This window comes from Haliotis rubra, unplaced genomic scaffold, assembly GCF_003918875.1.
Source record: "Haliotis rubra isolate DU_JTF1 unplaced genomic scaffold, ASM391887v1 Scf208, whole genome shotgun sequence".
Taxonomy (NCBI): domain Eukaryota; kingdom Metazoa; phylum Mollusca; class Gastropoda; order Lepetellida; family Haliotidae; genus Haliotis; species Haliotis rubra.
Window position 1 is genome coordinate 769,425 of NW_025766092.1, and position 27,183 is coordinate 796,607.

The window sequence follows — 27,183 nt, forward strand, 5'->3', positions numbered from 1 at the left end:
TTTACACATTGAAACATGCATCTATCAACCACTTTACTCGTGGGTAACACTCATCAGATACCTCATGGAAACGTGCACGTCCCAAACACCTAATACGGGCACCTGTCACTTATAAACACTGAAACACTCATCTATCACATACCTCATGGAACAGTGCACCTCCCAGACACCTAATACGTGCACCTGTCACTTATAAACACTGAAACACTCATCTATCACATACCTCATGGAACAGTCCACCTCCAAGACACCTAATACGGGCACCTGTCACTTATAAACACTGAAACACTCATCTATCACATACCTCATGGAACAGTCCACCTCTAAGACACCTAATACGGGCACCTGCCACATACATACACTGAAAGACACATCTATCACATACCTCGTGGAAAAGTGCACCTCACGGGCACCTGTCACATATAAACTCCACACACATACACACCGCTGTCATACAGATGCACAAGTATAATTGCACTCAGCAATATTCCAGCTATATGGCAGAGGTCTGTAAATAATTGAGTCTGGTCCAGGCAATCCAGTGATCAACAGCATGACCGTCGATCTACGCAATTGGGATACGATGACCTGAGTCAACCAAGTCAGCGAGCATGACCACCCGATCCCGTTAGTCGCCTCTTAGGACCAGCATGGGTTACTGAAGATCGATTCTAACCGGGGTCTTCACAGGTACAATACAGTTATACACACACATATCTAAAGGTTCTAATACTGAGCTAGAGCATATCAGAATGTCTGCACAAAGGTTCCACATAGCTGATTCTACTTCATGGCTGCCAGCTCTGACGAGTGAAGTGTGGAACGTGATTCAGAGTCAGGCACCCGCGAAGTTCAGATAAACAACAAATGTGAAGGTGCGTGATCCGATGATGAAAGCTTCCCGTCCAGTTCAAATGAGTAACGAATACGCAGGGCGGTTTTCCGAGGGGTACGTTGGTCTCAGGTGCCCGTCTGGTTCACACACGTGTCAGATTATCGCCTGAATGATTCGCTGCAAGCCTCCCGTCTAGTTCAGTGAGAATTATGATGTTGGGTTATCCTCTGGATAGGTTGGTGTTAGGTGTCCTGGTGTTAGGAAGAGCCGCAAATATGATGGTAGATGATTTGATGTCAAGTACCCATCTGGTTCAGATGAGTAGCAAATATGATGGGAGATGATTTTGGCGTCATGGCAATTATGAACGTGGGTTATCCCCAATATGATTTTATATACTCCTTGTCTGTGTCAGAAGAGTGCCAGATATGATGTTGGACCATCCCATTGTTCATTTGGCGTCAGGGACCCGTTTAGTTTAGATGGGTGAGAAATATGAAAGATTTTGTATGAACTCCCTTCTGGTTCAGATGAGGGACAAGTATGATGGTGGGTCATCCTCTCCTTCAGATGGTGTCAGATACATGCCCCCCTGACTCACCACAGAAGGGCGATTCCTGACGTCACTTCCTGGTTCAGTATAGTCATATACACTTGTATTATCTCTGTCTTCATCTAACATTTCCCCTTCTCTTGGCAGGCACTGAAGATGTATTTGGTCGTATGGCGGTGGAGGCGTTCCTTGTCTGTACTCGATGTCCGTGTAGGCTGGGAGAGAGCTTCTTCTTGGAGGATGTTCTGGAATGGTAAAGAAAGAAAGGATAGAGAAAGAGTGAATAATTTGAGTGAACACAAAACGCAAGTAATCTTGCGGCAAAATAGCAAGTATATTTCCAGCAATATGACGATATATGTATTCGAAAGCATGCCAGACCATCCAGTGATGAATATCGTTTTACGCCGTCTGTGTTGTGAAATGTTCAACCTTGACGGCAAGCCTGCTCTCTCTCTGATGTTGCAGTTTCATAGTTACCTGATTTCCAAGATTTCTTCCACATCCTGCGGATGAATGTGGTGAAGATGACAGCCAGGAAAACGAGAGATGCGCTACACACTGCCGCGATCAGGATAGTAGTCTTGGATACAGTCCTTGGACCTCTGTTGCCTTCTGAAAACAAACAATCACAAGGCCTTGTCCTTTAACAGTCTTGATTTCATTCTGGTTTTTTAAAATCATCTATGCAATCACTATGCAAATGACCTGCGTTCATTTTATCTAAAATTTAAAGCGGTAAAAGCTCTTTCCATAACCATATGGCATCTGAACCAGAGTTCATTGCACGATTCCAACAATATCATAAGAATGTGTTTATGTGTAAAAAAAGTAAGTCTTGAGTAATTAAAGTAAGTAATACTTATACGTACTTGTAACCTTTAGACATCCATTTCCAAAAACGTATCCGGCACCGTTGCTAACATTGCATTGAAAGCAAACAGCATCGACACTTCGTTTAACCTTCACGATGGTCAATACACTCCTGTCCTTGCTGAACTGGAACCGTCTATCTCCTGTAACATAACAACACACATGTATCACAAGCTTACCACACAGTGTAGACACGACTGACCAGTCACAGACATAATCACATTGGAGAGCTGCGTCCCAGAGTCGTCCAAGATGGGGGGTCCAAGTCTAGATTAGATCCGAAAAAAGATTCCTGGACCCAAAATCATAAACATTTCAAAATACAGGTAAAGAAAAAAGGTTCATGTCCAGGTTTCTTGGGAAATGTGATTGTAAAATGGAAGTAGTTCAATCACCAAAGTTTCTGAATGACCCCACCACTAGCAGCGTTCTACTATGCGCTCATGTATATCAATACCCGTGAAGATCCGGGTTAGAATTGATCTTCAGTAACCCATGCTTGTCGTAAGAGGCGACCAACGGGATCGGGTGGTCAAGCTCTCTGACCTGGTTGAAGCATGTCATCGGATCCCAATTGCGTTGATCGATGCTCATGTTGATCACTGGATTGTCTAGTCCAGATTCGAATATTTACAGACCGTCGCCATATAGTGCGGCGTTTAACAACAAAACAAACAAACAAATCGTGTAAATCAGGCGTAGGCGTGTCAGCATTATGGGGGAAGAAGTCACTCATACAGCTTGTATTTTGATTAGACAGTGAGCTAAAAAGCTATAATAACTATATATACAATAGGTTTCCGGTTCACCGAATATGAAATGGCAAAGGGAACGGATCAGTCATCAGATCAAGTCTTTGATGCATCACACCGCACACGATATCATCCAATAATTATGACAATGAAATGTAAATAATAGTTAGGACCGAACAAACAAGTGATTGAAATGATGAACATCGATCTTTGCATTACCGACACAATGACATGTATCAGCCTAGTCAGCGAGCCTAACCTCCCATCCCGTTTATCGCCTCACAACCAGAAGACCAATTCTAAAACGGGATCTTCACAGAGAGTCATCCAGTAATATATGTATGACAAAGTGAATTACATACCTGTGCTTGCAGGGTTGATTTCATTACCATTGTTGTACCAGACAGGGAACCCTGGCTGAGATTCTCTCCCAACTGATCCTGTTTTGCAACTCAAGTGAGCTACTCTTCCTTCAGGAACTGTAATATCTGTGAGCGGCTTCATCCAAACAGGTTTGGCTGTAATCAAAATAAAATAACCTTAGACCACTTCCAGAACACTATGTCTTGAAAAACGGAGTTAAACCTCTCAATCTTAAGTCTAGCAAAATGATGGCGTTTTCCTGGATAGTGAATGTGTTTCACGGTGTGTTTTGGGCCCAGTCCTAAACGTTGTGACTATACAGCCTTTTGTGAAAATAATATTGAATAAAGAAGAGATAGAAAATGTCTCCTACATGTGACCGTGACGTCGACGTGTGCCTCGTCGGTAACGCCGTTACTACCGCTACACGAGTAGCGTCCCCCGTCGTCTATGGCCAGGTTCCGGATTCTGAGTCTCCGGCCGAAGGAACCAGGGACGAGTTCAAACTTCCTAGTGTGGGGAAGAGTTGTACCGTTTATGTACTTCCACGTCGTTACTGGCGTTGGACTGGGAACGAGAATAGTTAAACGGGTTAATATAAAACATAAAACACACTACACATTTATTTTACACCCTTAACATAGTATTGAACAAAGGTATCTGCCACATACATTGCCAGAATTGTATCTGTTACATTATTGTTAAAGTGATATCTGTCACACACAAAGCATATAGGTATCTGTCACACTCAAAGATACAGATATATCTGTCACACCAATCATCACAAATGCATGCTTGGAGCGCCCATGTGATGCTCCGTTTTTACGTACTGTCCACTGAATACACACTCCAGATCTGCTGTTTGGCGCACGAGAAACCTGGGCTGTACTGTCTGGGACCTGATACGGGAAGGGTGTGTTGGTGGACCTGTGGATCAAACCATGAACAAAGCATTTAAATATAATCTGCAGTAATGGTATTTAACAATAACAACAATAACTTGTATATCCATGGTGGTACATTATTACCCAGTCAACGGAGCAGTTATTTCCGATATCATCTTAATAAGGCTGCAATAATGCTAACGGCGGCGTAAATACACTTTCCCTTGTTCACTCTAAAAGAATGGTTTGATAATATAGCTAAAACCGATCCAAACTTGTTTTAGAATATAGTAACAAGCTTCCTTGTGTTCTTTTAAGTCGGCGATCTAATTACACACACAGCAGCTAGTACACTTACTGGTGATTTTCGTGATGGCTACCTCATACTTCCTCCCAAGCAGGAAGTGGTCTGGAGAGGTCACCCCGCACTGGTAGATCGTGCCGCCATCCGAGGCGGTTGTGTATATGAAGTGCAAGGTACCTTTTGTAATTGAAAGATGAAGTTGAAAGATACATGTTGCTTGTAATGGAATAATTCAGTTACAGATTTTGTTCCTTACTTATTTGTAGATCAAATTTAAAGATATCTGTTATTGAAAGATGGGGGTGAAAGATCAATGTTGCTTGTTGTGAAACAAATTCAGTAACAGATTTTGTCATTTAATAATTTGTGGATCAAATTTAAAGTTATCTGTCTCATATCCAACTATCAGTAGAAATGCCCTTGTTGGTCACAGCCTCCTTCAAATGTGTATATCTACATAAATAACACTGACCACAAGGAACTGGAAACACAGAGAAGAAATATTGAACGATTTAGCGATAAACGTAGAACGTGGAGGAAACGGAGATGTGTAACACAGAGAGGAAACGTTGGAGGTATAGCAACAGAAAACGCTGAGAGGAAACAAATAGAGAAATGCAGTTAGACGTGAAGAAACGAAGACTATTTGGGAACATTGCACAAATTATGAACGTAGACCTCTAGGTAAAATGGTAGAATATAGAGGAGAAACGTAGACTATTGTTTGGAACGTACTACATTGTGACATATTCTTACGCAGGGGAGATTCCTTGGGTAAAGACATCTCAGACTGGATAAATGTACTTGCCTTCGAGACCTGACGCGTGTGATTGTCGAAAGTTGAAATTGTGCAATGGTTTGTGCAAGTCCCATACACAAATGTTCTGTATGTAATATAACTGATCCCCACTGTGATATGCCGTACTATTTAACATGAATTTATCAAATTGATCTTATTGTTTCTATACATGAGTTTGTGTTGTTGATGCCAGATGTTCTCCATCTCAGGCGGTGCTTATTATATCCAGTTGGTTCACAGAAAAGAATCTACACTTACAATGTGTATCTGACAGTACAGGATCGTATAATACTTTCTCCATTACATGAATTTTACAAATTGTGAGAAATTATATATAATAACACCTTTTTTGTCAATATGCAGTCTTCCTTCGTATCTGGAAATGTTTATCTGTGTGAGAGCAGGTTCGCTTCTATACCAGGTTATCTTCGACTTCAAGCACTCTGGAGGACAATCACATTCTAAAGCCAGATACTGGAATTCCTGACGCACAAACCGAGAGTTGTTAGATTTCCTCCATGTCTTGCACTGGCCTGGAAAAGGAAGATTTGTCATTAATCCGTCTAAATAATTTAAGTTTATACATTAAAGAGTAAAAAGAAATCCATGCTTACAGAGGCAGTGAGAGAGTATGTTTATACGACGCTTTTAACACTATTCCAGACATATCAGCTGGGTGCACTTGAAATTGGAACGAGTAATTTGCACATCGCAGAACATAAATAAATATACCGTTTCGTGCGTGAGAGAGTACAATTTGCATTACATAGAACGAGGTGATACGACGTAATGTAAATACAATACTATTCACGGCGACGGTAGACAATTACACGTATAAAAAGGAAAAGAAAATGCTATATACCTTGCGCTAATGCGGAAACATACGTTAAGTTAAACATACACCTAAGTGGTGATGTGTTTTGCCAATAAAAATTACAAAACATGTTTCGCCTAAACTATGACATGACATGACATGTTACGTCTAGATCTAATACACCAAATGTTTACCTTAGAACTGATACCAAATACATGCGATAGGCTAGGTCTATACTTAGGCTAAGAGGAGCAGCCTTGTGGTTAAAGTGTTCGCTCGTCACGCCTGCGACCCGGGTTCGGTTCCCTACATGGGTACAGTTTGTGATGCCTTTGTCTGGTGTTCCCCGCAGTCATATTACTGGGATATATATAGTTACTCACTCACTCACTGCCTCTTACCACTTACTGTAGATGTTCAAGGTGATGGGCTGGGATGCGGCAACTGCAGTAGCTCCATAGGTATCTTCATTTTCAGCCATACACTGGTAGTCTCCCTTGTGTTGGGCTGACACGTTGGTCAGAGTCAGGTCGCCACTACTGGAACACTCGGGTATTCTTCTTCCATTATGCTTCCACCGGTAACTGTGACATAACAGAAAGCGTCGCAGTTTAACACGGATACCCCACTCAGATCTACTGACTGAAACTAGCCATTGTTGTATCCTATTAATGTCGGGCGGCTGGCAGTACAAGTACTAACTTTGGTATAGTGCGGCCTGGGTTTCCAAACATGGTTCTCCAGCCGCTGGTAGATGCACTGTGCACTACCTCTGTGGAGGCAGTCTCTTATTAGGATAAGGGCATAATTTGTTTATGTGTTTCACCTAGCCACCAAATTCTGAACATGGGTCGGTCGGTCGGAAAAAAAACCCTTAATAAAGACAAAATTATCTGAATAATGTTCTTGATTCCCATATATTGTAATTCTTATTACAATTTCTCGCGTTCTTTGGACTTGTGGCAGCGACTGATTAAAAGATAAACATTTTATATGACGAGGCGGTACGTTTTAGGTTCGAGTGTTGGATGGAATGAATAAAAAAGTTTCTTGGAGGGGCTCGGCAATAAAATTAGGAGGGTCGGTCGGGTGATGAGAAACACAAAAAATAAAAATGCTGCCCTAACTAGAGGTATGGGCACTTGTGACCAAAGTAATGGCGTAAATCTTGCAGGAAGCAAAGGAACTGTAAGTCCCTATGATCCTCAGTCAGGTAGTTTCACTTTGGTTATCGCTGGTGGTCTATGACCTGGTTTAATTGACAGTACTGAATCTGTTGTAGATCTATGTGTTCTTCATTTTAATCAGGTTTGTTTCATATTATGCCAGTGTTTTACTATCCTTTGATGGTTGATATTTTACAATGAATAACTTGTTTTCATTGCTATATAACTGTAATATTACTGATGCGACGTAAACGTTTAACTCACTCACTCACTTCTCACTTTAATGCACATGTATTTGGTACTATACAACGCTTGATGTGTCAAGTGCCCTGAAGTCTAACGCACCGTTTACTCTCTCATTATTAAGTACATTTATGTTACATATTAAAGAGGTTTCCTTTTAGCGCAAACATTACATTTAGCTGCAAATTACCCTCTTGGTGATGTGTTGATAAGACTGACTGACTGACTGAGTTTGGTTTTACGCCGCTTTTAGCAATATTCCAGCAACATCACGGCGGGGAACACCAGAAATGGGCTTCACACATTGTACCCTTGTGGGGATTCGAACCCGGGTCTTCGGCGTGACGAGCCAACGCTTTAACCACTAGGCTACCCCACCGCCCCTGTTGATAAGACGAGACAGAAATAAAATATAGAATGTTATGTCTACGATCTAGTAGGGATCATGCCAAAACGGAAATAACGTTCAGTAATAACCTGTCATAAACAACATGCAAATAGAAATAAAAACGTTTTTCTTCGACTACAAAAAAGCGAATTTAAAGACGTACAATTCTGCCTGGGACTTGACCCACGTATTGACAGTGCTTGGTGCTGTATTCAGCAACCTCCCTATTCAGACTCCCGTGTTCACCTTGGTAGAGGTCATCTCAACTGACAACCATTCTTCTTGGTTTTACAAAACACGCAATAACTGAATACGCGTGAAGACTTGTAATCCACGGAAGGCCATGGTTATTTATGTCGGTAGCCATGGTTATGCTCATCAGTGGTAATGCCATGGTTATCTATAATTATATGGTCTATTATATGGCCTCTGGTTAAACAGAATGAGACAGAATATAAAGCTCAGCCCGTTTTAACTGTGCGGGTGAGTGAATGCCGTCCTACCTTGTGCAACAAAACCCCCTGAATCCCACCCTCCTCTATCTAATACATTTAAGACTGACGGGCAAGAGAAGGTATCCATATATGATTGATGGCGGCCAAAATGAAACAAAACAAGATTTGGTTATTAGATGTTGAATTATAAGATACAGGTGTCATAGGGCCGGAAATCTACAGTGTTTAGAAGACTGTTTTAGCCAAATACTTTTTTGCATAACGTTTGTAATGTTTTGGTCAAATCCAATTTTGAGTGAGTGAGTATGGTCTTACGCCGCTTTTAGCAATATTCCAGCAATATCGCGGCGGGGGGCACCAGAAAAGGGCTTCACACATTGTGCCGATGTGGGGAATCGAACCCGGGTCTTCGGCGTGATGCTTTAACCACTAGGCTACCCCACCACCCCTCAAGTTTGAAGATTTAGTGCATACTTTTGGACAAAATGTTTGGTTTTCGATCAGATATATCCATTTGTTTAACACGGTTGATGTAAGTAAATTATATTTATTTATTTATTTAAGTGGGGCAGTGTACAAAGGTTGAGTCAGTGAGTTAGTGAGTGAGTCAGTGAGTGATCCTTATTCCAGCTATGCCACTTCATCTTCTAAATAATCAGGTCCTGCTGGGCAAGTGGCTAATCGCATGACCAGCGGCTTGCATGGTCGGGGCAATGACATCCGAGTCTCATTGCGAAAAGTACATGCAATGTACTCGTACACACATATATTATTATATAGTTCCCGAGAGGTGTACATTCTTCACAGGTCTTGATTCCAAGCCACTTCAGTCAAGGCGATTCCCAATACTTGGTGTGCGAATTTACTGTTTGTTGAAGGTATACAGTTCGTTTTCTGTCAAAACAACACTTGTCACCTACCCTGGTGTGGGATGCCCCGTGGCTCGGCACTTCAGCGTCACGTCGCTGTTTTCTGCCACAGAAAGTGTTTTACTTTCCACAGGTTCCAGGAACGCCGGGGGTGCACCATCTGTAAGGAACAAACACATATCTCATGTCAGTAACCTGACAAAAACCACAAACAGTTTACATCATTAAGAAACAATTATGAAACCAGCCTGTTTGGTCAACAAACGTCATTATCATACAACTGGTAGTTTATCTCATTTTGTAGTGCTGAGGACTACCGGTATGGTCATATGACAGTGAGTGAGTGAGTTAGTATGGTTTTACGCCGCTTTTAGCAATATACCAGCAATATCGCGGTGGGGGACACCAGAAATGGGCTTCATACATTGTACCCATGTAGGAATCGAACCTGGGTCTTCGGCGTGACGAGCGAACGCTTTAACGACTAGGCTACCCACCGCCCTGCCGAATATTGAGATACGGTTAAATACAAGTCACACAGCATTTGCCTTACTTTAACTGTCCTTTAACTGTTTAAACATGAACGAACCGGTTTTGGTCATTACTTGAGCAAAACCAAGCTATATGGTGAGTGAGCAGATTTGGCTTAAAAAATGCAAATTCAACTTATAAAGTTGAAAAATAACGCGATGAAAAACCCGCGCGAATCGGAGTTCAAACGTTTCACTAATTTTCCCAGACTTTTCTGGGGAATACAGGTTTCAACAGCTAGGCTGCGCTCATAGCACGTGCGCAGTGAAATAGGTTCGCGCAACTTGGAAGCGGGCTGTCTGGTGAATACTCGGTGAAGGCTTTGGTTTGAGCTATTTTCATAATGTTTTGTTGATATCTCACAGGCGCGAGCTTTTTATATGTTATGACAGTAAATAAACTGTTTATATAATTCCATTTGCCTATTTCACCACACGTTCTTCTTACCGAGTCACTTTCTCAGTTCGATACTAAAAGCAATGTCATTATTTAGCATTGACACAATTTCTAACTGTGATATAGATATGTCGCTGTCACAGACAAAACTCAATGTCTTGTTTTATTGACACCTGTGTGTCTGCCTGCCTGTCTGCTAATGACAATATTCAATACACAGCTGCGATCACTGACCACATGCAATTTGAACTTAACACCAATCAGGCTATACACCATAAACAAAACGCATTGATTTATGGCCCGAGTTCGGTCTCTGTCACATTATGTAATTACACAGACAGGCAGGTGTGATACTTGAACACATGACATGTTATGATGTCTGTTGATTGCAAAATGTTATACACAAAAAATGAGCATGTATTTACAAAACCCAACATGTCTCTATATATATACACACAATTAGCCGTGAAGGCATCTGCAAATGAACCAGCCGTTACACTTGAGTGCACACCCACCCGCTCTGACTGGGTTCGGTATCCCGGCTGCTTCGTTTCGAGGGAGGTAAACCCAAGTACAAAATATTGCACTTTTGATTTGCGATTATGCGCTTATAATTATGTTTATTTGTTTTTTCATAATCAGCAATGCATGTTATATGTCATGAAGAAGTGATAATTGTGTTTTAATTATGTTTGATTTTTTGGTTGCATGTGACCTTTAACGCCGCATCAGTAAGTTTGCTGCTATTCGCGTCGATTGCAAACTGATAAATATCATTCGTTGACCATATTTCATAAGGGGGGGGGGGGTTGGGGTAGCCTTAGTTTTAAAAATTTGCTCACAAGGCCAAAAGTCCAGTTTCGATTCCCCTGGTTACGATATCTGAAGCCAATTTCTGGTGATATTGCTGGAATATGGCTAAAGCAGATTGAAACCATACTCAGTCACACGTAAGGGTGTAGGAATCGACATGGCTAGTATAGATCTATATGTCTCAAACCTAAGTTGACGGGATATTTGCAGGACTACCGATGCGTCCATGAGCCAAATTTGCTCAACCAGTCACATTTCTTCATACAATAGCTATCCATGGCATAAGTCATCACTACATGTCATCATACCGGCGTTAAGTATGAATGACCAGTGACGGAGATGGTATTGTCAGGGATGCAACTGGAAGTATGATTATCACGTAAAGGTGACACAACTGGGTACATAAATACGACTATGGCTGAAAACAGCTGCAGATTTTCAGTCCTCTCCCCATAACCCCGACTGACCGAGTGAAACAGATCGGGGAGCGTGAAGGATGAACCAGATACTATAGTGTGGGTATGCACATGTACGCGAAGGTTTCTGTCGGTTAGCCTCTCAAGGAAGGATTTCTCCGCATGAAAATACTATGTGATTGGATCGGTGATCCAGTCATCAAACACAACCTGCATAAATCTTACTACAGCGAGGATGTTCTAAAGGGGACCATCTTAAATGAACCTTCAAGGAAACATGTAGTGAGTGAGTGAGTGAGTTAAGATGTTACGTCACATATTTTAGCCTGTCGTATCGTGACATACATACATACATACATACATACATACATACATACATACATACATACATACATACATACATACATACATACGTGGCAGAAAGCTGGATGGATGGATAGATAGATAGGTGGTGGTGTCACAGGTATATTCATTCAGTGCTTTCTTTGCAACAGCTATTGTGTTCTATCGTTGTACTCTCATTTAGCAGGTGGAGGTCGCGGTGTTTATAAACAAACTACAGAGAAACATGAGATGCTGTATGAACAGAGACGTAGCGATATGCATGAACAACCACTGAGATTCAATGGAACAAACGCTTTGTTGTTTACTACAATAGGTTTTATTTTAATACATCTCTACTTTACTCTTCTCCACTCAACTGTATTTTACTGTTCCAGCTATTTTAAAAGAGTCAGTGATATTATGACATTTCATTATCTGCGCAAATTATGATAGGACACTCTGCCATACCATCACAAGATATCGTCAGTTAGCTTTTAGACAACAAGTGTCCTGGAAAATAACCCACCTGAAACCCTATATACTACACTAAGTACACAAACCCAGCCCTCACTATACTGTAACTCTCCAGTCTCCACCAGACCGTGTCCCGGTAGACAAGTGGACGGTGCGTTTAGCTGGACGTCCAACTAGTAATCAACAAGGTCATACACACAGTCCGAGCCTACTTTGTCACCTAGTCCTCTTAGCACGGGATGGTGGGGATATAACAACGTCCTCAAAAAGGCTACACGGGCAGTACATCATAACTTGAAATATGACAAATAAGACATATATCTCTCACAACACACACACACACACACACACACACACACACACACACACACACACACACACACACACACACCACACCCATTGCTTACCTTGACAGGAGCAAAGCGTCAAAAACAGAACCATAGACCATGTCCCAATCATGGCGATTACACCTGAACTACATCGTAGGCATGTCGGTGTCCTTGAAAGAGAGTAAACGGTAACGTGAATATCCGCGAACCTTTGATGACTGCAAGCCTGGAGGACAACCCCTGTATAACCTTTAACCTTCGTTTTCAGTTTCCACCCGAGGGGAACTCTACACCTGCCTGACTTTATGTTGAAGGGTGTCTCGGCGAGATGTTGCCAGCCAGTAAAGTAGCAGGTGAAAGAAGTTGTGTTGAACAACAAATCAGATGTTAAGGTTGGCCGGTAATTGTCAGGGGGTGTTATGTTATAGCACGTGCGATGTATGGAATCACACTGTCTATAACGTTGTGTTAAAGGGCTACTGATGCAGAGCGATTAATGTTTCCAGCCAACAGTCTAATTACGAAACCTAGCTGCAAATTGGTCAGCCCCTGCTGCCTCGACCGTGACGGACACGGGGACTGGGCTGCTGTCCACTGTGGCTGTATTTCTTCAACTTAATTAGTGGGACATTAGGAAGGGGTCTTCTCGTTCACCCAGCAGCTTAAGGGATTAATAGTTATGCTAAAAAACAAAAGGTGTTGGGTAAGTGAGAATGACCCTTCCCTTGATGGTCAGTTAATGAATTTATTATAACACCACTCAGATTACCCGACAAAGCTTCCCATTTGGCATTTCTTGTGTCTGGAGTAAATATTCATCATTAGAAATTGAGGTCTGATGTGGCAAATGTATTACATCTTATGTAATATGCGCATGGAAGTGCAGCAAGAGGAATTATCAGCTGAGTTTCAAAACAAACATCGATCAAAGGATTAACCGATAATACGCTGATTGATTAATTGCTCTTATCCTGCACAGCGGATTTGTCAAAAGGTAGTGTTTATGGATGTATATTTACTAATCTATACTGAATACACCCTGTCGTAAAGTCTCTTTGTAAAACAACGTCCTTCCTTCAAAGGATTAACCGCCAATACATTGATTGATGGCTCATTATTGGCTAACTAAATTACATTTTTAAAGAATGGCGGACCAATAGGATAATACCAATTTGAAAAACCTGAAACGATAGATCACTTTTTAGCATATTAGATTGCTAAAAGACACATGACATGGAACAGGATTCTTTGTCAGCTGCAGATGAATGGCATCTCATTCCTTTATGTGGATATTGATGGCTATTTCCCCGAACAAGGTAATAGCCTGATATCCTCGCTATAACTTTAGTCTGTTTTAAATTTTAATATTTGCATTTTGTTTTAATTTGTTCGTTATGGCATTCAAAAGAATCATTTTTTTCTGCCGTGAAGTGTAATACAACATACACTAGGTCGCACTAAGGGCGTGTGTGTGAAATATGATACACGTTGGCAATCTATAAGATGTCTAGATATTACAGTCATGTTATAAATTCACTAAGTATAAGCAGATCGTGTGCATTTTGTTAAGTTTAAAAATGCATACAAATATGATAATAAACTAATTAGGATTATAAGACAAAATATAAAGACGTACATTGACTTCGTTATTTCAGTCCTAACATTTTTTACCACTGGCAGATGGTTAAACTTAAAATGTTTTCATTTGTTTGCAAAATATTGCCATTTAATAAACATTCAGATTGACTAGTAGTGAACCCAAGCTCACTACTCTCCCCAAGACTCCCCATGTACTTAGTTAGCCTTACTTTCAAAACAATGCTATTGTATCAGGCTTCTCACCAAATTCAAGGTCAAACAATTTCTTCAATCAAATTCTACATACATTTACGTTAACATTTTTATAAAGTCATCATTACTATGAAATCAAAATTTTACATCAAAATCAGCATTTTTATCAAAGTGAATATTTTTTTTATAAGAAACCAGATTATTCATCAAATGCAGTCTACATAAATTTACAACAAAATCAAGATTTTACATCAAAATCAGCATTTTTATCAAAGTGATTTTTTTTTTTATAAGAAACCAGATTATTCATCAAATGCAGTCTACATAAATTTACAACAAAATCAAGATTATCGAGTAAAAAAGATTTCATCTTCGTTAATCAGTCTATACCTATACTATCAGTTGCGCATGAGGGTGGCGCAGCAGAGGTAATGAACCAGTCATGAATTCTGGGATATCATCCGGGTACTCACCGGAGAAAAACAATAACAAAAGCTACAACCAGTCCACGGAAATTGCTCTGCATCAGTGGCCCTTTAAATCATTACCATTCTGTGTTGGGTCTTGCACAATTAAAACCCATATATGCTCTAAAGTGAAAAAATAATTTGGTTGAACTACTTCGTGTTCCAACCTCTCTCTCTCTCGCTTCCCCCTCTCTCTCTCTCTCTCTCTCTCTCTCTCTCTCTCTCTATATATATATATATATCTGTTAAAAAATATATATATAACATCCAAAAATACATGTAATGGTTTTAAGCACAGTTAAGGAGCCTATGTATTTGAGGTATTTCAAATCTACAAACAATTGTCTCTTACACCGCCTCTAATCAAATTTATAACAAATTAATATCCAAGTACTATTCCCATTCCCTTTAACTGTTTATTTTAAAGTAGATACGACTGAGAGTATGCAAGGTTCAAAGGTAACAACATCGTCGACGGGTTGTTGTAGTTGATTCCCAAAGTGGTATAGCCGGGTAATTGAATCACGGCGTAAAACAATAACACGTTCACTCATTCACCAACTGTTTAATACGGATGTACGTACATGGACGTTCCAGTCAGTAGATTTCGGTGATTAACCGAGAATTATTGTGCCATTTGGGATTGCTGAATCTTAGACAGGGCTTAACAAATATGCATTACAGAATATAATTAAATCTGTGTGGTAGTAGGTGGAAGAGAAGCACCGTTTACAAGGAGTGTACATTTGTCCTGATTACGAACTAATTTGGAATAGAAGGGTGCACGTTGTAAGGTCATCTTATTTGTGTGTGGATGTATCTGTCAAAGATTTGATTTATTTTTTAAATCAAATGATTTATGAACCTCAATGTTTGTGGTACAGATGATTTTCCTTCATTATTATCATAAATTTAAAAACTCAATATGCTTTTTGTAAATTTTGCAACGCGGATAAATATTATTGGCGCAAACATATTTGATCAGGCAAATGTCGAGATGTCGAGCGCAAATGTTTCAAACGCGAATTTTCATTTTATAGACAGAATCCCAGTCTGCGGGGGCGTCATTCACTGCGGAGCATGTCAACAGGAAGTAGTTAATGTTGGCGGCTTGGGGGAAATCGAGAAGGCTTTGTAAGTCTCAGAAATAATTGAATTTTCTATTTTGTTCAGTATTTAGATTAGATTTAGTAAAACGCGAATTATTTGAACTACAGATGCTGTTCATTTTGCACGAGTCAGACTTTTATAGCAGTAACATACGTACCGAATGGTTGTGTTTCAATTTTCAATTTTTTTGAACTTTTATGAATGCTTCGATTTCTTATATTTTACGAATGCACAACAATAATGTCAGAGTGAACGACTGACAGCTGACACTGGACTACCCTATGGATTGTTAAGGGTTGTTTGACTAGCAAGTGGTGCCTAACCCTAAAGATCGTCTGTGAAGGTGTAGCCAGAGACGACAGCCTGAGCTGATTGAAGCTACACTAAGCTGCGTCTGGCAAACAATACTCTTGCCTGGATTTATCATTTGCCTGTGTCAGCTACGACTGCCATCCAGAATTTAAATCGATCAGGGATAAATTTGACAATAGCTATGCTGCACCACTGCTGGTAAATTGTATTGTCAGGTTGCAATCATTGCAGGCAACAAATTGAACAATGTCCACCGCAAGTGCATAGCAATTTCTTTGACAGACATTTTAGAAGAAAATAAATGCAATAATGACAATTTTTATGGATACCAATTTCTTTAAATTGTGCATGCAACATTTCGATGAAGATGCAAAGATGCTTGACAACGGTACAAGAATCTCTGTCGAATGGTCACATTCATGAAATTAAAGTGTTTTTTTCCATAAAATTTGTCTTTCAAGTGCATATATTTATTAAGTAATTGTTTCCTGTCCACATTAGTAAAAGCCAAAATGTGTAGTGTTCAAATTTTTAGTTTGGATTGAAACCATTTAAATTGGGAAGGAGCTACAGTAAGATAAGGGATCTGGGGAAACGCTAGACTTGGTTCATATAGGGTTAGATTTATAGCATGATAGTAAACGATGGGTAGAAGGGAAAGTATTGTGGTACAGGAATTGTGTTCACGGACTGCAGCCAACCAGCACATTGTGGCTTACTGGTACAGCTTGTAGCATTAACTGGTGCAAACTGACTGTTGTGACTTTCACTTCACAGATTTTATGTGCTTTGTACTAGTTGGGTTAGTTATGCAGGGGTAACTCTGTCCTTGGTCCATAGACATGTTAGAGGGCGGTGGGGTAGCCAAGTGGTGTTCCCTGCCCTGATATTGCTGGAATATTGCTTAGCGGCATAAAAGCATACTCACTCACTCACTTAGTCCTTAGATCTCCTTTCAGATGAAGCACCCTTTTACCATCATTAGGCTTAGGTACCCCTCGGATCCTAAGGGTTAAGATCCCTTGCCAATCAAACACTTATGATTCTTATAGTTAGCTGGAAATTAGGGTATGGCAGAGCTACAGATAACTTGTTGGGTCATTGAGTTATGTACTCGCTTGTGTTCATCTCAATTGGGTATCCTAATTTTCCTTTGAGTAACCAGATAAATTGTACCCACCTCACTCAAACTCAATTGGGTATTTTGTCATTTTTCATTAATTGTAAAAATATAATAGAGTTTAAACGTTATTTATATTGGATCTGTAATATGAGAAACGATAAGAAAGACTGCAAGTTGCCAAGTTCATGTGTTGGAATAGAATCTCTGAATATACCTCAGTTATTTTATCTATGCACTGGTACGCAAGGTATGATTCAACATTTTTGTGTGTACGCATGTTAGATCAAATTTATTGAGTATTTACAAAAAGTCAAGCCTACTTGTACGCAATAGACTTAATAAGAATTGAGTTTTCACATAAATATTTGCGTAATTTACGCAGATACGCAGCTTATCTGTACCTCTGGTATGGTTTAGCTAATTCTTTTAACTATTTAATCCAGTGTATTATTTAGTTTTGTAGATGGCCAGTGTGCATAAAAGCCAGCAATTAGGTGCCAGTCACTTGGTAAGTGAGCACCACTTAATTGTGATAGCACCCAGAGTAAAGTATTGGTTAATTGGGTTAATCACTCATGTTTATTTTAAAGGGTCTGGCTCTTGTGTATTCCAATTAAAACACTGATTAGGAGTGGATTATATTTTGAAAAACAACCAGTGAATATTTCACCTGGATTATGTTAATATAAATTCTCAGAATGTATTGCAGTAAGCCAATGCATCTACAGTTAAATCCATGTTATGGTTATTGTTATATGTCCTTTTTCATGTTCAAGACAAATTTTGCATTTCAGGGTTGACAAGAAACACCCACCAAAATGGCTGAGTCAGGTGACAGACAAGGCAGGGTGAGTCTTGATTTGCAAAGCAGGACCAGTCCTGAGACTATTTAAAATTGTTTATTTATGCTGTGAATCTTAGTGTGATAACTATTAATGTTATTATCCTGTACGAGTAGTCCTATTGAGTAGTCAACAATGGTCAACCTAAAACACTGCTGGCCTATCAACTTGTGCAAACTTGTTTAAACACATGGTCAACCATTTGAACTTGACACACGAGCATGGGGGGCCTGGGGACCTCTGATTATTTTTCTTAACATGCAGACAATATGAGGGTCCTGTGATGTAACAGTGTAGAGAACTGTACATTTTGATAATTTCTTTAGAGCCTGGGATGAATAATTGATCATATGGACTGAAAAAAACAACCAAACAAATATTTTGTGTTCCTTTGGACGCAGTGAATTGTTTTCCTGGGTCCATTGTTTAAATTTGTGTGTACTGGACGCACATTTGCGTGTCGTGTAGAACTGTGTATACAGTAGAACCAGGGATCCATTCTGCAAAGTTGTGTATGTTTTACAATTGTTGGAAGTCCTTGTTAAAGTATGGGAGTTCCGATCATCTTAGCGCGAAACATTGCTTTATGTAACGGGGCCCATGACATTTAATCAAGTCAAGGTGAATATTATCATGATTCATCAATAAGAAGACATGCATTGTATTTACGTCTTGGTCAGCAGTCCTTTATTAATGTAGAATTACTGGCTTCACTTTAAACCAGCAGGTGTCTCTTGGGTCACTGGTTTGGAAACTTTGTGCAGCTTGTTGATAACATATTACACAGGTTGCTACTTGTTCTTCAGGTGAGGAAGAAATCTGCTAAAGTTCTGGAGATGGAGGAGTTTGAAGAGGCAGAGAAGAAACAGTTCACCAAGAAGGGAGCCGTGGATGTTTCCAAGGCAGTGAAGTCACCAACAGCACCAGCTGTGCCAACAGCTCCAACACTGCCAGCTACACCCAGTCCAACTGACCCACCACCTGCAAAGAAGCCAAAAATTAAGACAGAAAAAGTAGAGGTCTCTCCTATAGCTAAACAACTGCCTGTTACACCACCTCAAGTCAAAAGCAGTTCACAGGCTGTAAAAACGGGTCAGACACCCAGCAGTGTCATCAAGTTCCTGTTGAGCTCACCTGCTATTCCCACCACTCCATCTGTCAGCACTAAAGCTGTGACAAAGACTTCGCCCAATTCTGAACTCAGTCCAGGACAGTTAAGTCCAAATGTGAAGAAAACACTAAAAGCCAAAGTAAAGCTTGAACCGGGTGGAATTTTAATGGAAGATGATGAAGAAGATATGATCCTCTCAGAACCTGTGCCAGAGCTCATTAAACAGGAAGTAGATATTAAACCTAAATTACTTCTAACACCCAAACCACAAGTTCCAACTGCTATTCCAGTTGTTACTCCCCCCACTGCATCATCCAAGCCTATAGATGCTGCTGGGAGTATGGACAGTTTGAAAATGAAGCTTCTTCTATCACCGAGGGAAAAAAAGCCAAAGGCTTCTTTTGAACAAATGCTGGAATCAGGTAATCAAGCCACAGCCTTAGCCTTAGCAAAATCTGTTAAGAAGAAGAAAAAGAAGACAGTTGATGCCAGTGCTGTTCCTAAAGAACCATCTACTTCTAAACCTGTCGTTCCGTCCGAGAGTCCGAGTGCATCTGAGGCCATGCCCAATCTGGCTGCTCTGGTTACGTCCGGTAAAAAGAAACATTCGAGTAAGAAGAAGGTAAAGCCTGCTCAGACCCCTGGACCGGCCACCCCCAGCATGGACACGAATCTGGGCGCTTCTTTTAACTCCAGCAAACTGAGTGACAGTCCAATAGACGTGGAGTATGAACCAAATCTGGTCATCGCTGATGATGGAGATAAAGTCAAATCCAAGAAGAAGCTGAGTGGAAGTGGTAGCAAGGCCAAGAAGAAGCATGGTCAAGAAACGGGTAGTGGTATGTTGTTTGAATTTGTATGGCTCTTTAATTACATGTACGACTCCCCCACCATGCCATAGGGGTTTGGGGTTAGAAAAGGTCCCCACAAACCTATGATAGTTGTAAGAGGCAATCAAATGGATCTGGTGGTCAGACCTGGTGAATTGTTTATTGGCGTGCCTGCAGATATCATGGATTGATGCTAAATTCTATTTGCTAGATCGTATGTTGAAGAGTTGATTATGTAAAGGTTGCTGTCATAGAGCTGGATATCGCTGATTGTTGCATTAAGCGCAACACATGTACGCACACGCACTCACACATGTACGCACACATCTCATCACATCACATCACATCACTTGGCAATGCTAGAAATTTTGGTCCTTGTGACCTTGAGGTTTATGTGTTCAAGTTAATTAATCAGTGGATCTCTTTAGTTTTTAGCACTAGGGTAAAAAAATGACAAGGGCCTCTTGATTGGAATTAACGCCATTTTGTTCTGACAAATAGATATGTGCCCTTTTTGATTCATGACAGTGTTGATTCATGAAATAGAAAGCTTTTAAAGGTATTGTACATCATATGATGCAGAAGGTTCTCATCCGGCGCCACCTGAAGGAGACATAGCTGCACTTGCTGCCAAGGTGAAGGTTGGAGACAAGAAGAGTGGGAAGAAGAAAGAGAAAGAGAAGGAGAAAGAAGAATCTGACCTGCTTAGTAAGGTGAGACATGACATCAGTGATGGTTCCATTATAAACCACCATAAGTCACCCAATAATATTCCAGGTGCTTCATTGGGTAATGGGGTGAGAATGTTTAGTACACCAATGATGGAAATGGACAGCAAGTATTTACAAAGTGCACAGGTGGCAGTTTAAGATGCCAGCAGTTTTGTCCCTTTGGCACATCAGAAACCTATTGTGAGTGAGTATGGTTTTACACTGCTTTCAGCAGTATTCCAGGGATATCACCTGGGGACACCAGAAATGGGCTTCACACATTGTGCCCTTGCATGATGAGCAAATGTATCCGCTAGGCTATCTTACCACCCCTCATGGGTTTATTCCAGGTTGGCAATGATTATGTTTCTAGTTTTGTCAGCACAAAGCCCATAATCATGGGCCTCCATTACGGTCTAAGACCTGCAGTACTCTCCTGCTACATGAAGCTGAGGCCATGTGTAAGTAATCTTGGCCAAATAAGCTTTTTGCATAGCATAACATGACCAGGGCAAGATTATTGAGAGGAATACAAATCTCACTTAATTTGAAACAGTTCTTGCAAGTGATAGGGTCCTGGTGAGCTATAATATCCAGCCCCTCGCTGTGAATCAGGGCAGTGTGTGAAATAGTCTCCAGATTTTGCTAGCCAGTCTGGCTAGCTACGCCTGAAAGTTACTGGCCCACAAAATAATTCACTAGCCTGAAATTTGAATGTAGAAACTAAGCAAAAGGTTACAAAAACAGATGAGAATAAGATATTGTCGGCATGACACAGGTTTCATCATTAAGCTGCTAATATAATGGACATTTTTTATCAGGCCATAATCTTGCATGATTTAAAAGTGTATTATAACTTAACAAGTCAGAAAGAGTGATATATTTACAAAATGACCCCATGAAAATTCACTAGCCAGTCGGGGAGTGACTGTGGAGATGTATTGGCCCAACTCTGTGTTTACTAGCCACGGGCTAGCATGCCAGTGGCAATTTCGCACACTGAGTTTGGGGAGTGGTCATATTCAACAAAGTGATGGTATTTTAAGTCTTGTGTATTGCAGTGACCAAACATGGCCAGTGAATCTCAAGCTGATCAATCTTGTTTGTTCCAGAAACGGAAACGCCCACCTACAGCCTACACTCTTTACTGTAATGCTCATCGGGCTAAACTAGTCGCTGAAAACCCAGGCATTGGTGAGTTGTGCCCACAGTAGTGACGTTTGTTTGGTCCCTTCCAACATAGTGTTTCCTTTCAAGGGTATTTACCATCTTAAAATACAAGGTTGTACTGTCATGGATATTGTTATAACAAGGATGATAAGATAACTTAGCATTCTAATAACATGGTGTATACAGTGGACTCTGGCAATATCGGCCTCTATAAACACCGGCACTCTGTCTACATCAGCACAAAGTTTCAGTCCTGGCGGAAATGCACTTAATTATCATTTAGAAACATCTGTAAACATCGGCACCTGTCTACTCAGGATATCAGCATTATTTTTCAGTCCCAACGAAACAAGTTGTCATCAAAGCGAATCTGTAAAAAGCGGCACATGAAGGACGGCACAACCCTCTGATGCAAATAGGTCCAAATGATGTAACAACACAATTCGTGGTTACTCCCGAGATTATTCAGAAGCGGGGAAGTGTCAATCAGTTTCTTGTTAATTAGTGTTTATGAAGAAAATTATTGTAAAAGATTTCTTAAATAATATGTATGGTCTCCTATTTCCCAATATCAGTGGCTTTCCGCTCGATAGCGTGACACAACGGAAAATACCTCCGTTTTGAAGCCATTATGAATAATATGTGAAGGGCCCGAATCCTTTGATGGCGGTTATCGTTTGAAAGTTCTGAGCGTCAACAATATCACTGTACCCTTGCTGAGAGTATTTTCACATTTGTAAGAAGTGATTTTATTGGATAAAGATTGGTTTCTAATAGCGCTTTTTAGCCACAGTCTGCTATAGGGGGTTGTGATTGGTCAAAATCTGACCGCGTGACCTGAAGGAAGCCAATCATATTACAGCAATGGATACCGTCCTCTTAAACGAAAACTTTTAGATTTAGACAGTAGTGGGCAGTTTGACTGTAATAACGAGCAAGAGTTTACATGTTGTTGATTCGAGGGTATTTAAGGTAAAATCGTATGATGTAACAACACAATTTGGAAACACGACTTCTGTATCATGTGCAGAACTTGGAAAGTGCAGCTGAGGACATTGCACTCGAGGCATTGGCACACAAAATACAAAGTAAGATAGTGACTTTTTCACAAAGTAAACAAAATATACCTTGTTTTTATTTGAATAAATAAACATGAATGTGCATTCAGACACTGCCTTGTTTCTTATTCAAACATGTTGTTAATGCTAAAGTGACAGTACGACAGTGAACTTCCCGTGTGCTCCGGTGTCATAAGCGAACTTGCAACGTGCCTAAACCGACACGCTTTGAAAACCACCATTTTTATTTGGTCCTGAGTCTTGCCGGTATTGACAGAGTACACTGTACTAGACTGATGTTTGTGCCATCTATCAGTGTTGGGAGATATTTTAGGTGTCTTGAGCAAGTTTAGGTGTAGTCTTCTAGTATTTGAATTAAGGGACCATCTGTATGTGAAACATTTAACTGTTTGTAAGGACATGTCAACTTCCATGTGTACCTCCATGGTGTTGTCTTATTCTTAGTTCCTTTTTTCCAGATTTTGCCCAGATTAGCAGGCGTCTTGGAGAGATGTGGCAGACATTAACAAAGAAAGAAAAATGGGTACAGTAAAACTGTAATACACTGTGCATAACACATGTATTTAACTATGTTACAGAAAATATTTCTTTTCATGGTTTTGAAACTCTAAATTATGTTTACTTTGTGACTTATGCAGTATGAACCATGCAGTATCATGGTATTCTAGGCATTTCTTTAGGAATTCAAATTGTCATTACATACACAAAAGGCTCTATATGTGTCAAACCAAGGGATTGAGCCAAAACCATTTATTAGTTTCCAAATTTTCTGACAAGGGTGTTTCGAACTTGTTTTCTTTATTATTTCTGTTTAACAAGTTTTACAAAGAGATGATAATGCTAATAGTGAGTTCATAGGCTCATCAAATGCCATGAGCTGATGCCCATGTTTAGTTAACACACAATTTATATAAACTCAGGGCAATTGAACAAATGTTCTACTCACATGTTTTTGCCTCCTCCTTGATTCTACTTGTTACCTATGTCATGTTTGGGATTTCACTTAGTGATGTAACAGTGTAAACTCAGTACTCAAGTACTGTGGAGTCTCATCTTGGGTTTGACCCCCACTCTCAGAGGGCCTGCCTTATTGACAGCACACAAAGTCATTGACTTAACAATTAGATAGGACTTCACCCCAGGAAGGACTAGAAGTTAACTTTACTGGGAAAGAGTAATCAGAAAGATAACAATTTTAATTTTTTTAACATATACATATAATATTACATTTCACCACATTCTAAATGGCCTAGCCTATTCATGTCTTTATGTATCCAGTTTCAGATGATAATAAATTAAAGGACACAGTTAGGACCTTAGAGATTTCTACTCGTCTAGGTTTAAGTTGTTGTTTTCTGCCTAACACAGTTTGACTGTTTGTCTCTCTCCCGTAGTGTTGGAAAAGGAAAGCCAAGAAGATGGCTGGGAAGGGTTCCACCCTCATCAGCACAGGGAAGGGCAACAAGCCCAAACCTACAGTCTCCACACCCCCTGCCCCAGCTACACCCACTGCACCTACCCTGCCTGTTGCTAAGCCCATGGTGCCACACCAGGGGCCTCTACTGTATTACATAGCCAATTTACTTCAGGGGAGGAGTAATTGGCACTCAGTCCCATCAAGGTGTGTAAACCCTGTGAAACAAACTCTACTGTATTACATGGCTCCTAATTTACTCTGTCCTGACACAAACTGCTTCTTTGTGTGCACATTAGGTATTAGGGCATACTGCTGCTTAGTTTCTGAAAATATGTTTTGATGGACTATGTTTGGATATGACTACATATTAATTGAAAAGGGCCAAGATTGGTGGGAGGTTCCATTTACAGGTGCACACAGAAAAGCTGGCTGGAAGGCTATATGATTTTCAGGGACAAGGAGATGTAGAAGTCAGTAGTCAGAAATATTGGGGCCTTTGTTTTAGATCTTAGTCATTCTTTTTTTGGTTTCTTTTGCTTTGTGAAAAACATGCTATTAAGTTGAATAAAAAATGTGAATTCATCTGTGTTAATGTGAAATCCTGCTTGTATAATAACAAAAGGACAGCTGGTCCAACTTCGGTATCATTACTTCATCATGTTTGAGCTTCACACAATGCATCTCTTGGCTTGTCTGATTTTATAACTAATTATAAGTAGAGAAAGTGTTGATGATGTTCATGTGTGGTGGCTGTCAACAGTTGTCCCCCTTTGTCATTTATGGCATGCTTGAAAGTGCATCACTGTTTATATTATGTTTTGAGTTTGATGAATGTCATTATGTGTATATTTGTAGCACATCCAAGCAGTGCGTTCACATTCTGTAAGCTTGTAACATTGGTAACAGTACTGAAACACTTAATATGTCCTTGTTCCAGGGATTTGGAACAGAGCCTGTTGATGTGGCGGCCCATCTGAAGCTTCTTGGGGAGTCTCTCAGTATCATTGGGATGAGGCTGCAGGAACACAAGGTTAGAGTATACCACAGTAGCAGTCACTCACTTACTTCCTGACTGAATGGATATCTTTACAAGCATAGATTCTGATGATGTTCTCTTGTTGTTAGGGTTCTAACAATATCTAGTTGAACATTCATGTGAGTTGAGGTAATGTTATTTCTCTCTTGTCTTTCAGGGTCTGATAGCGGTGCAGGGTAGTATGTCCGTGCTTCTAGACTCACTACTGTGTTCATTCGGACCTCTCATGTGTCTCACACAGCAGGTGCCGGAAATCAATGGCTGCTCACGATCCACGCATGGCAAAACACTTGATAACATCGCCTATGTCATGCCAGGACTATGATGACCAGTGACTTGTATCATTGCACAGTGATGACAGACTTGTATCAATAAACAGTGATGACAGGCTTGTATCTATATGCTCCATGTCAGTTGACAGAAATCTGTAGTAGGTTAGAAGGTTTCCTTTAACTACAAATGCGTGTTCATGGTTGGAATATCAAGATGCTGAAGGTGTGACCATGCTTGGCAGTCAAGATCTGTGAATACATTGGGGGGAGATCAGACCAATAAGTGAAACATAGAATGCCAGTTTAAAACACTGTAACAATGAGTGTACGATCATGATCTGTCATGCTAAGAGTAAGATTGTCACATAGATGTTCATCAGATTCATTATTGCATTGTATGTGACCATGGTTTTCCAAACTGGAACTGACAGTTGTTCAATATCTGCTATAAATTAGTAGAAAATGCAATCTGGTCATTCTGTTGTTCAACTACGTTGGATGTTTGCTGATTTTTAGAAAGACCTTTTTGAAAAGAAGTGCTACAGATATCTTAGTTTGGAAATATGATTTCGTATCCAGTGCAATTAAGTAGAATCGGTAGGTAAAATATACAAATTGATCACTCATATACAGACATATAAAAAATTTAGTTTCATTTGTATGAAGGAATGGCAGAAAGAACAGTGCTGTGAAGTAGGTCACTGATGTCAGCATCCAAAGCATAGTTCCACAGAGCGATCTTAGCGCTAAGGTGATTGTATTTCCAGGGTCCAGACCCACAAAGCATTTGTAACGTTACGACCTGTTGTAACTACAGCTTTCCATAGGCTTATGAATGTCGTAGCGCTACGAATGCTTGTGCTTTAACGTAGGCTGAGTGTTTATCGTATTGTTTAGATCTGTTCGTGGAACGCGGCCAAGAGGTAAATGATTGTTACATCAAAGTGTGCTAATTGTTGATTAAGAACGTCCATCATGTTGTTGTCATTATTTATCATTATAAATAAAACATCATCATTCTCTATCATGATGCATTGTCTCTTCATTATCAGTGTAATATATTAACCCATGAAGGTCCGGGTTAGGGTATTGATCTTCAGTAACCCATGCTTGTCATAAGAGGCGACTAACGCTGACTTGGTTGACACATGTCATCGGTTCCCAATTGCGCAGATCGATGCTCATGCTGTTGATCACTGGATTGTCTGGCCCAGACTCGATTATTTACAAATCGCTGCCTTATAGCTGGAATATTGCTGAGTGTGGTGTAAAATTAAACTCACTCACTCACCCAGTGTAATATTTGTGGATAACTTATCTTTCAGTCAGGAC

At 40.2% G+C, this 27,183-nt stretch overlaps 2 protein-coding genes across 2 annotated transcripts; one reads left to right on the forward strand and one right to left on the reverse strand.

Annotated features, from left to right (window-relative positions):
• Window positions 1-576: 576 nt before the first annotated feature.
• LOC124276352 (neurofascin-like) lies at window positions 577-12,927 on the reverse strand. The gene is made up of 11 exons (XM_046711994.1): window positions 12,660-12,927; window positions 9,350-9,458; window positions 6,586-6,761; window positions 5,708-5,896; window positions 4,619-4,741; window positions 4,207-4,303; window positions 3,750-3,943; window positions 3,376-3,531; window positions 2,261-2,404; window positions 1,869-2,003; window positions 577-1,633 (listed from the first exon to the last, which is right to left on the reverse strand). The coding sequence occupies exons 1-11, from the start codon at window positions 12,709-12,711 to the stop codon at window positions 1,362-1,364; spliced, it is 1,647 nt and encodes a 548-aa protein (XP_046567950.1). The 5' UTR covers window positions 12,712-12,927; the 3' UTR covers window positions 577-1,361.
• Window positions 12,928-15,879: 2,952 nt separating this feature from the next.
• LOC124276327 (HMG domain-containing protein 4-like) lies at window positions 15,880-26,875 on the forward strand. Its single transcript, XM_046711943.1, has 10 exons — window positions 15,880-15,973; window positions 18,179-18,232; window positions 19,033-20,176; window positions 20,750-20,880; window positions 21,990-22,071; window positions 23,585-23,649; window positions 24,521-24,751; window positions 25,481-25,573; window positions 25,737-25,950; window positions 26,221-26,875. Exons 2-9 carry the CDS (start codon window positions 18,203-18,205, stop codon window positions 25,902-25,904), a joined length of 1,944 nt encoding a protein of 647 aa, XP_046567899.1. The 5' UTR covers window positions 15,880-15,973; window positions 18,179-18,202; the 3' UTR covers window positions 25,905-25,950; window positions 26,221-26,875.
• The last annotated feature ends 308 nt before the right edge of the window (window positions 26,876-27,183 follow it).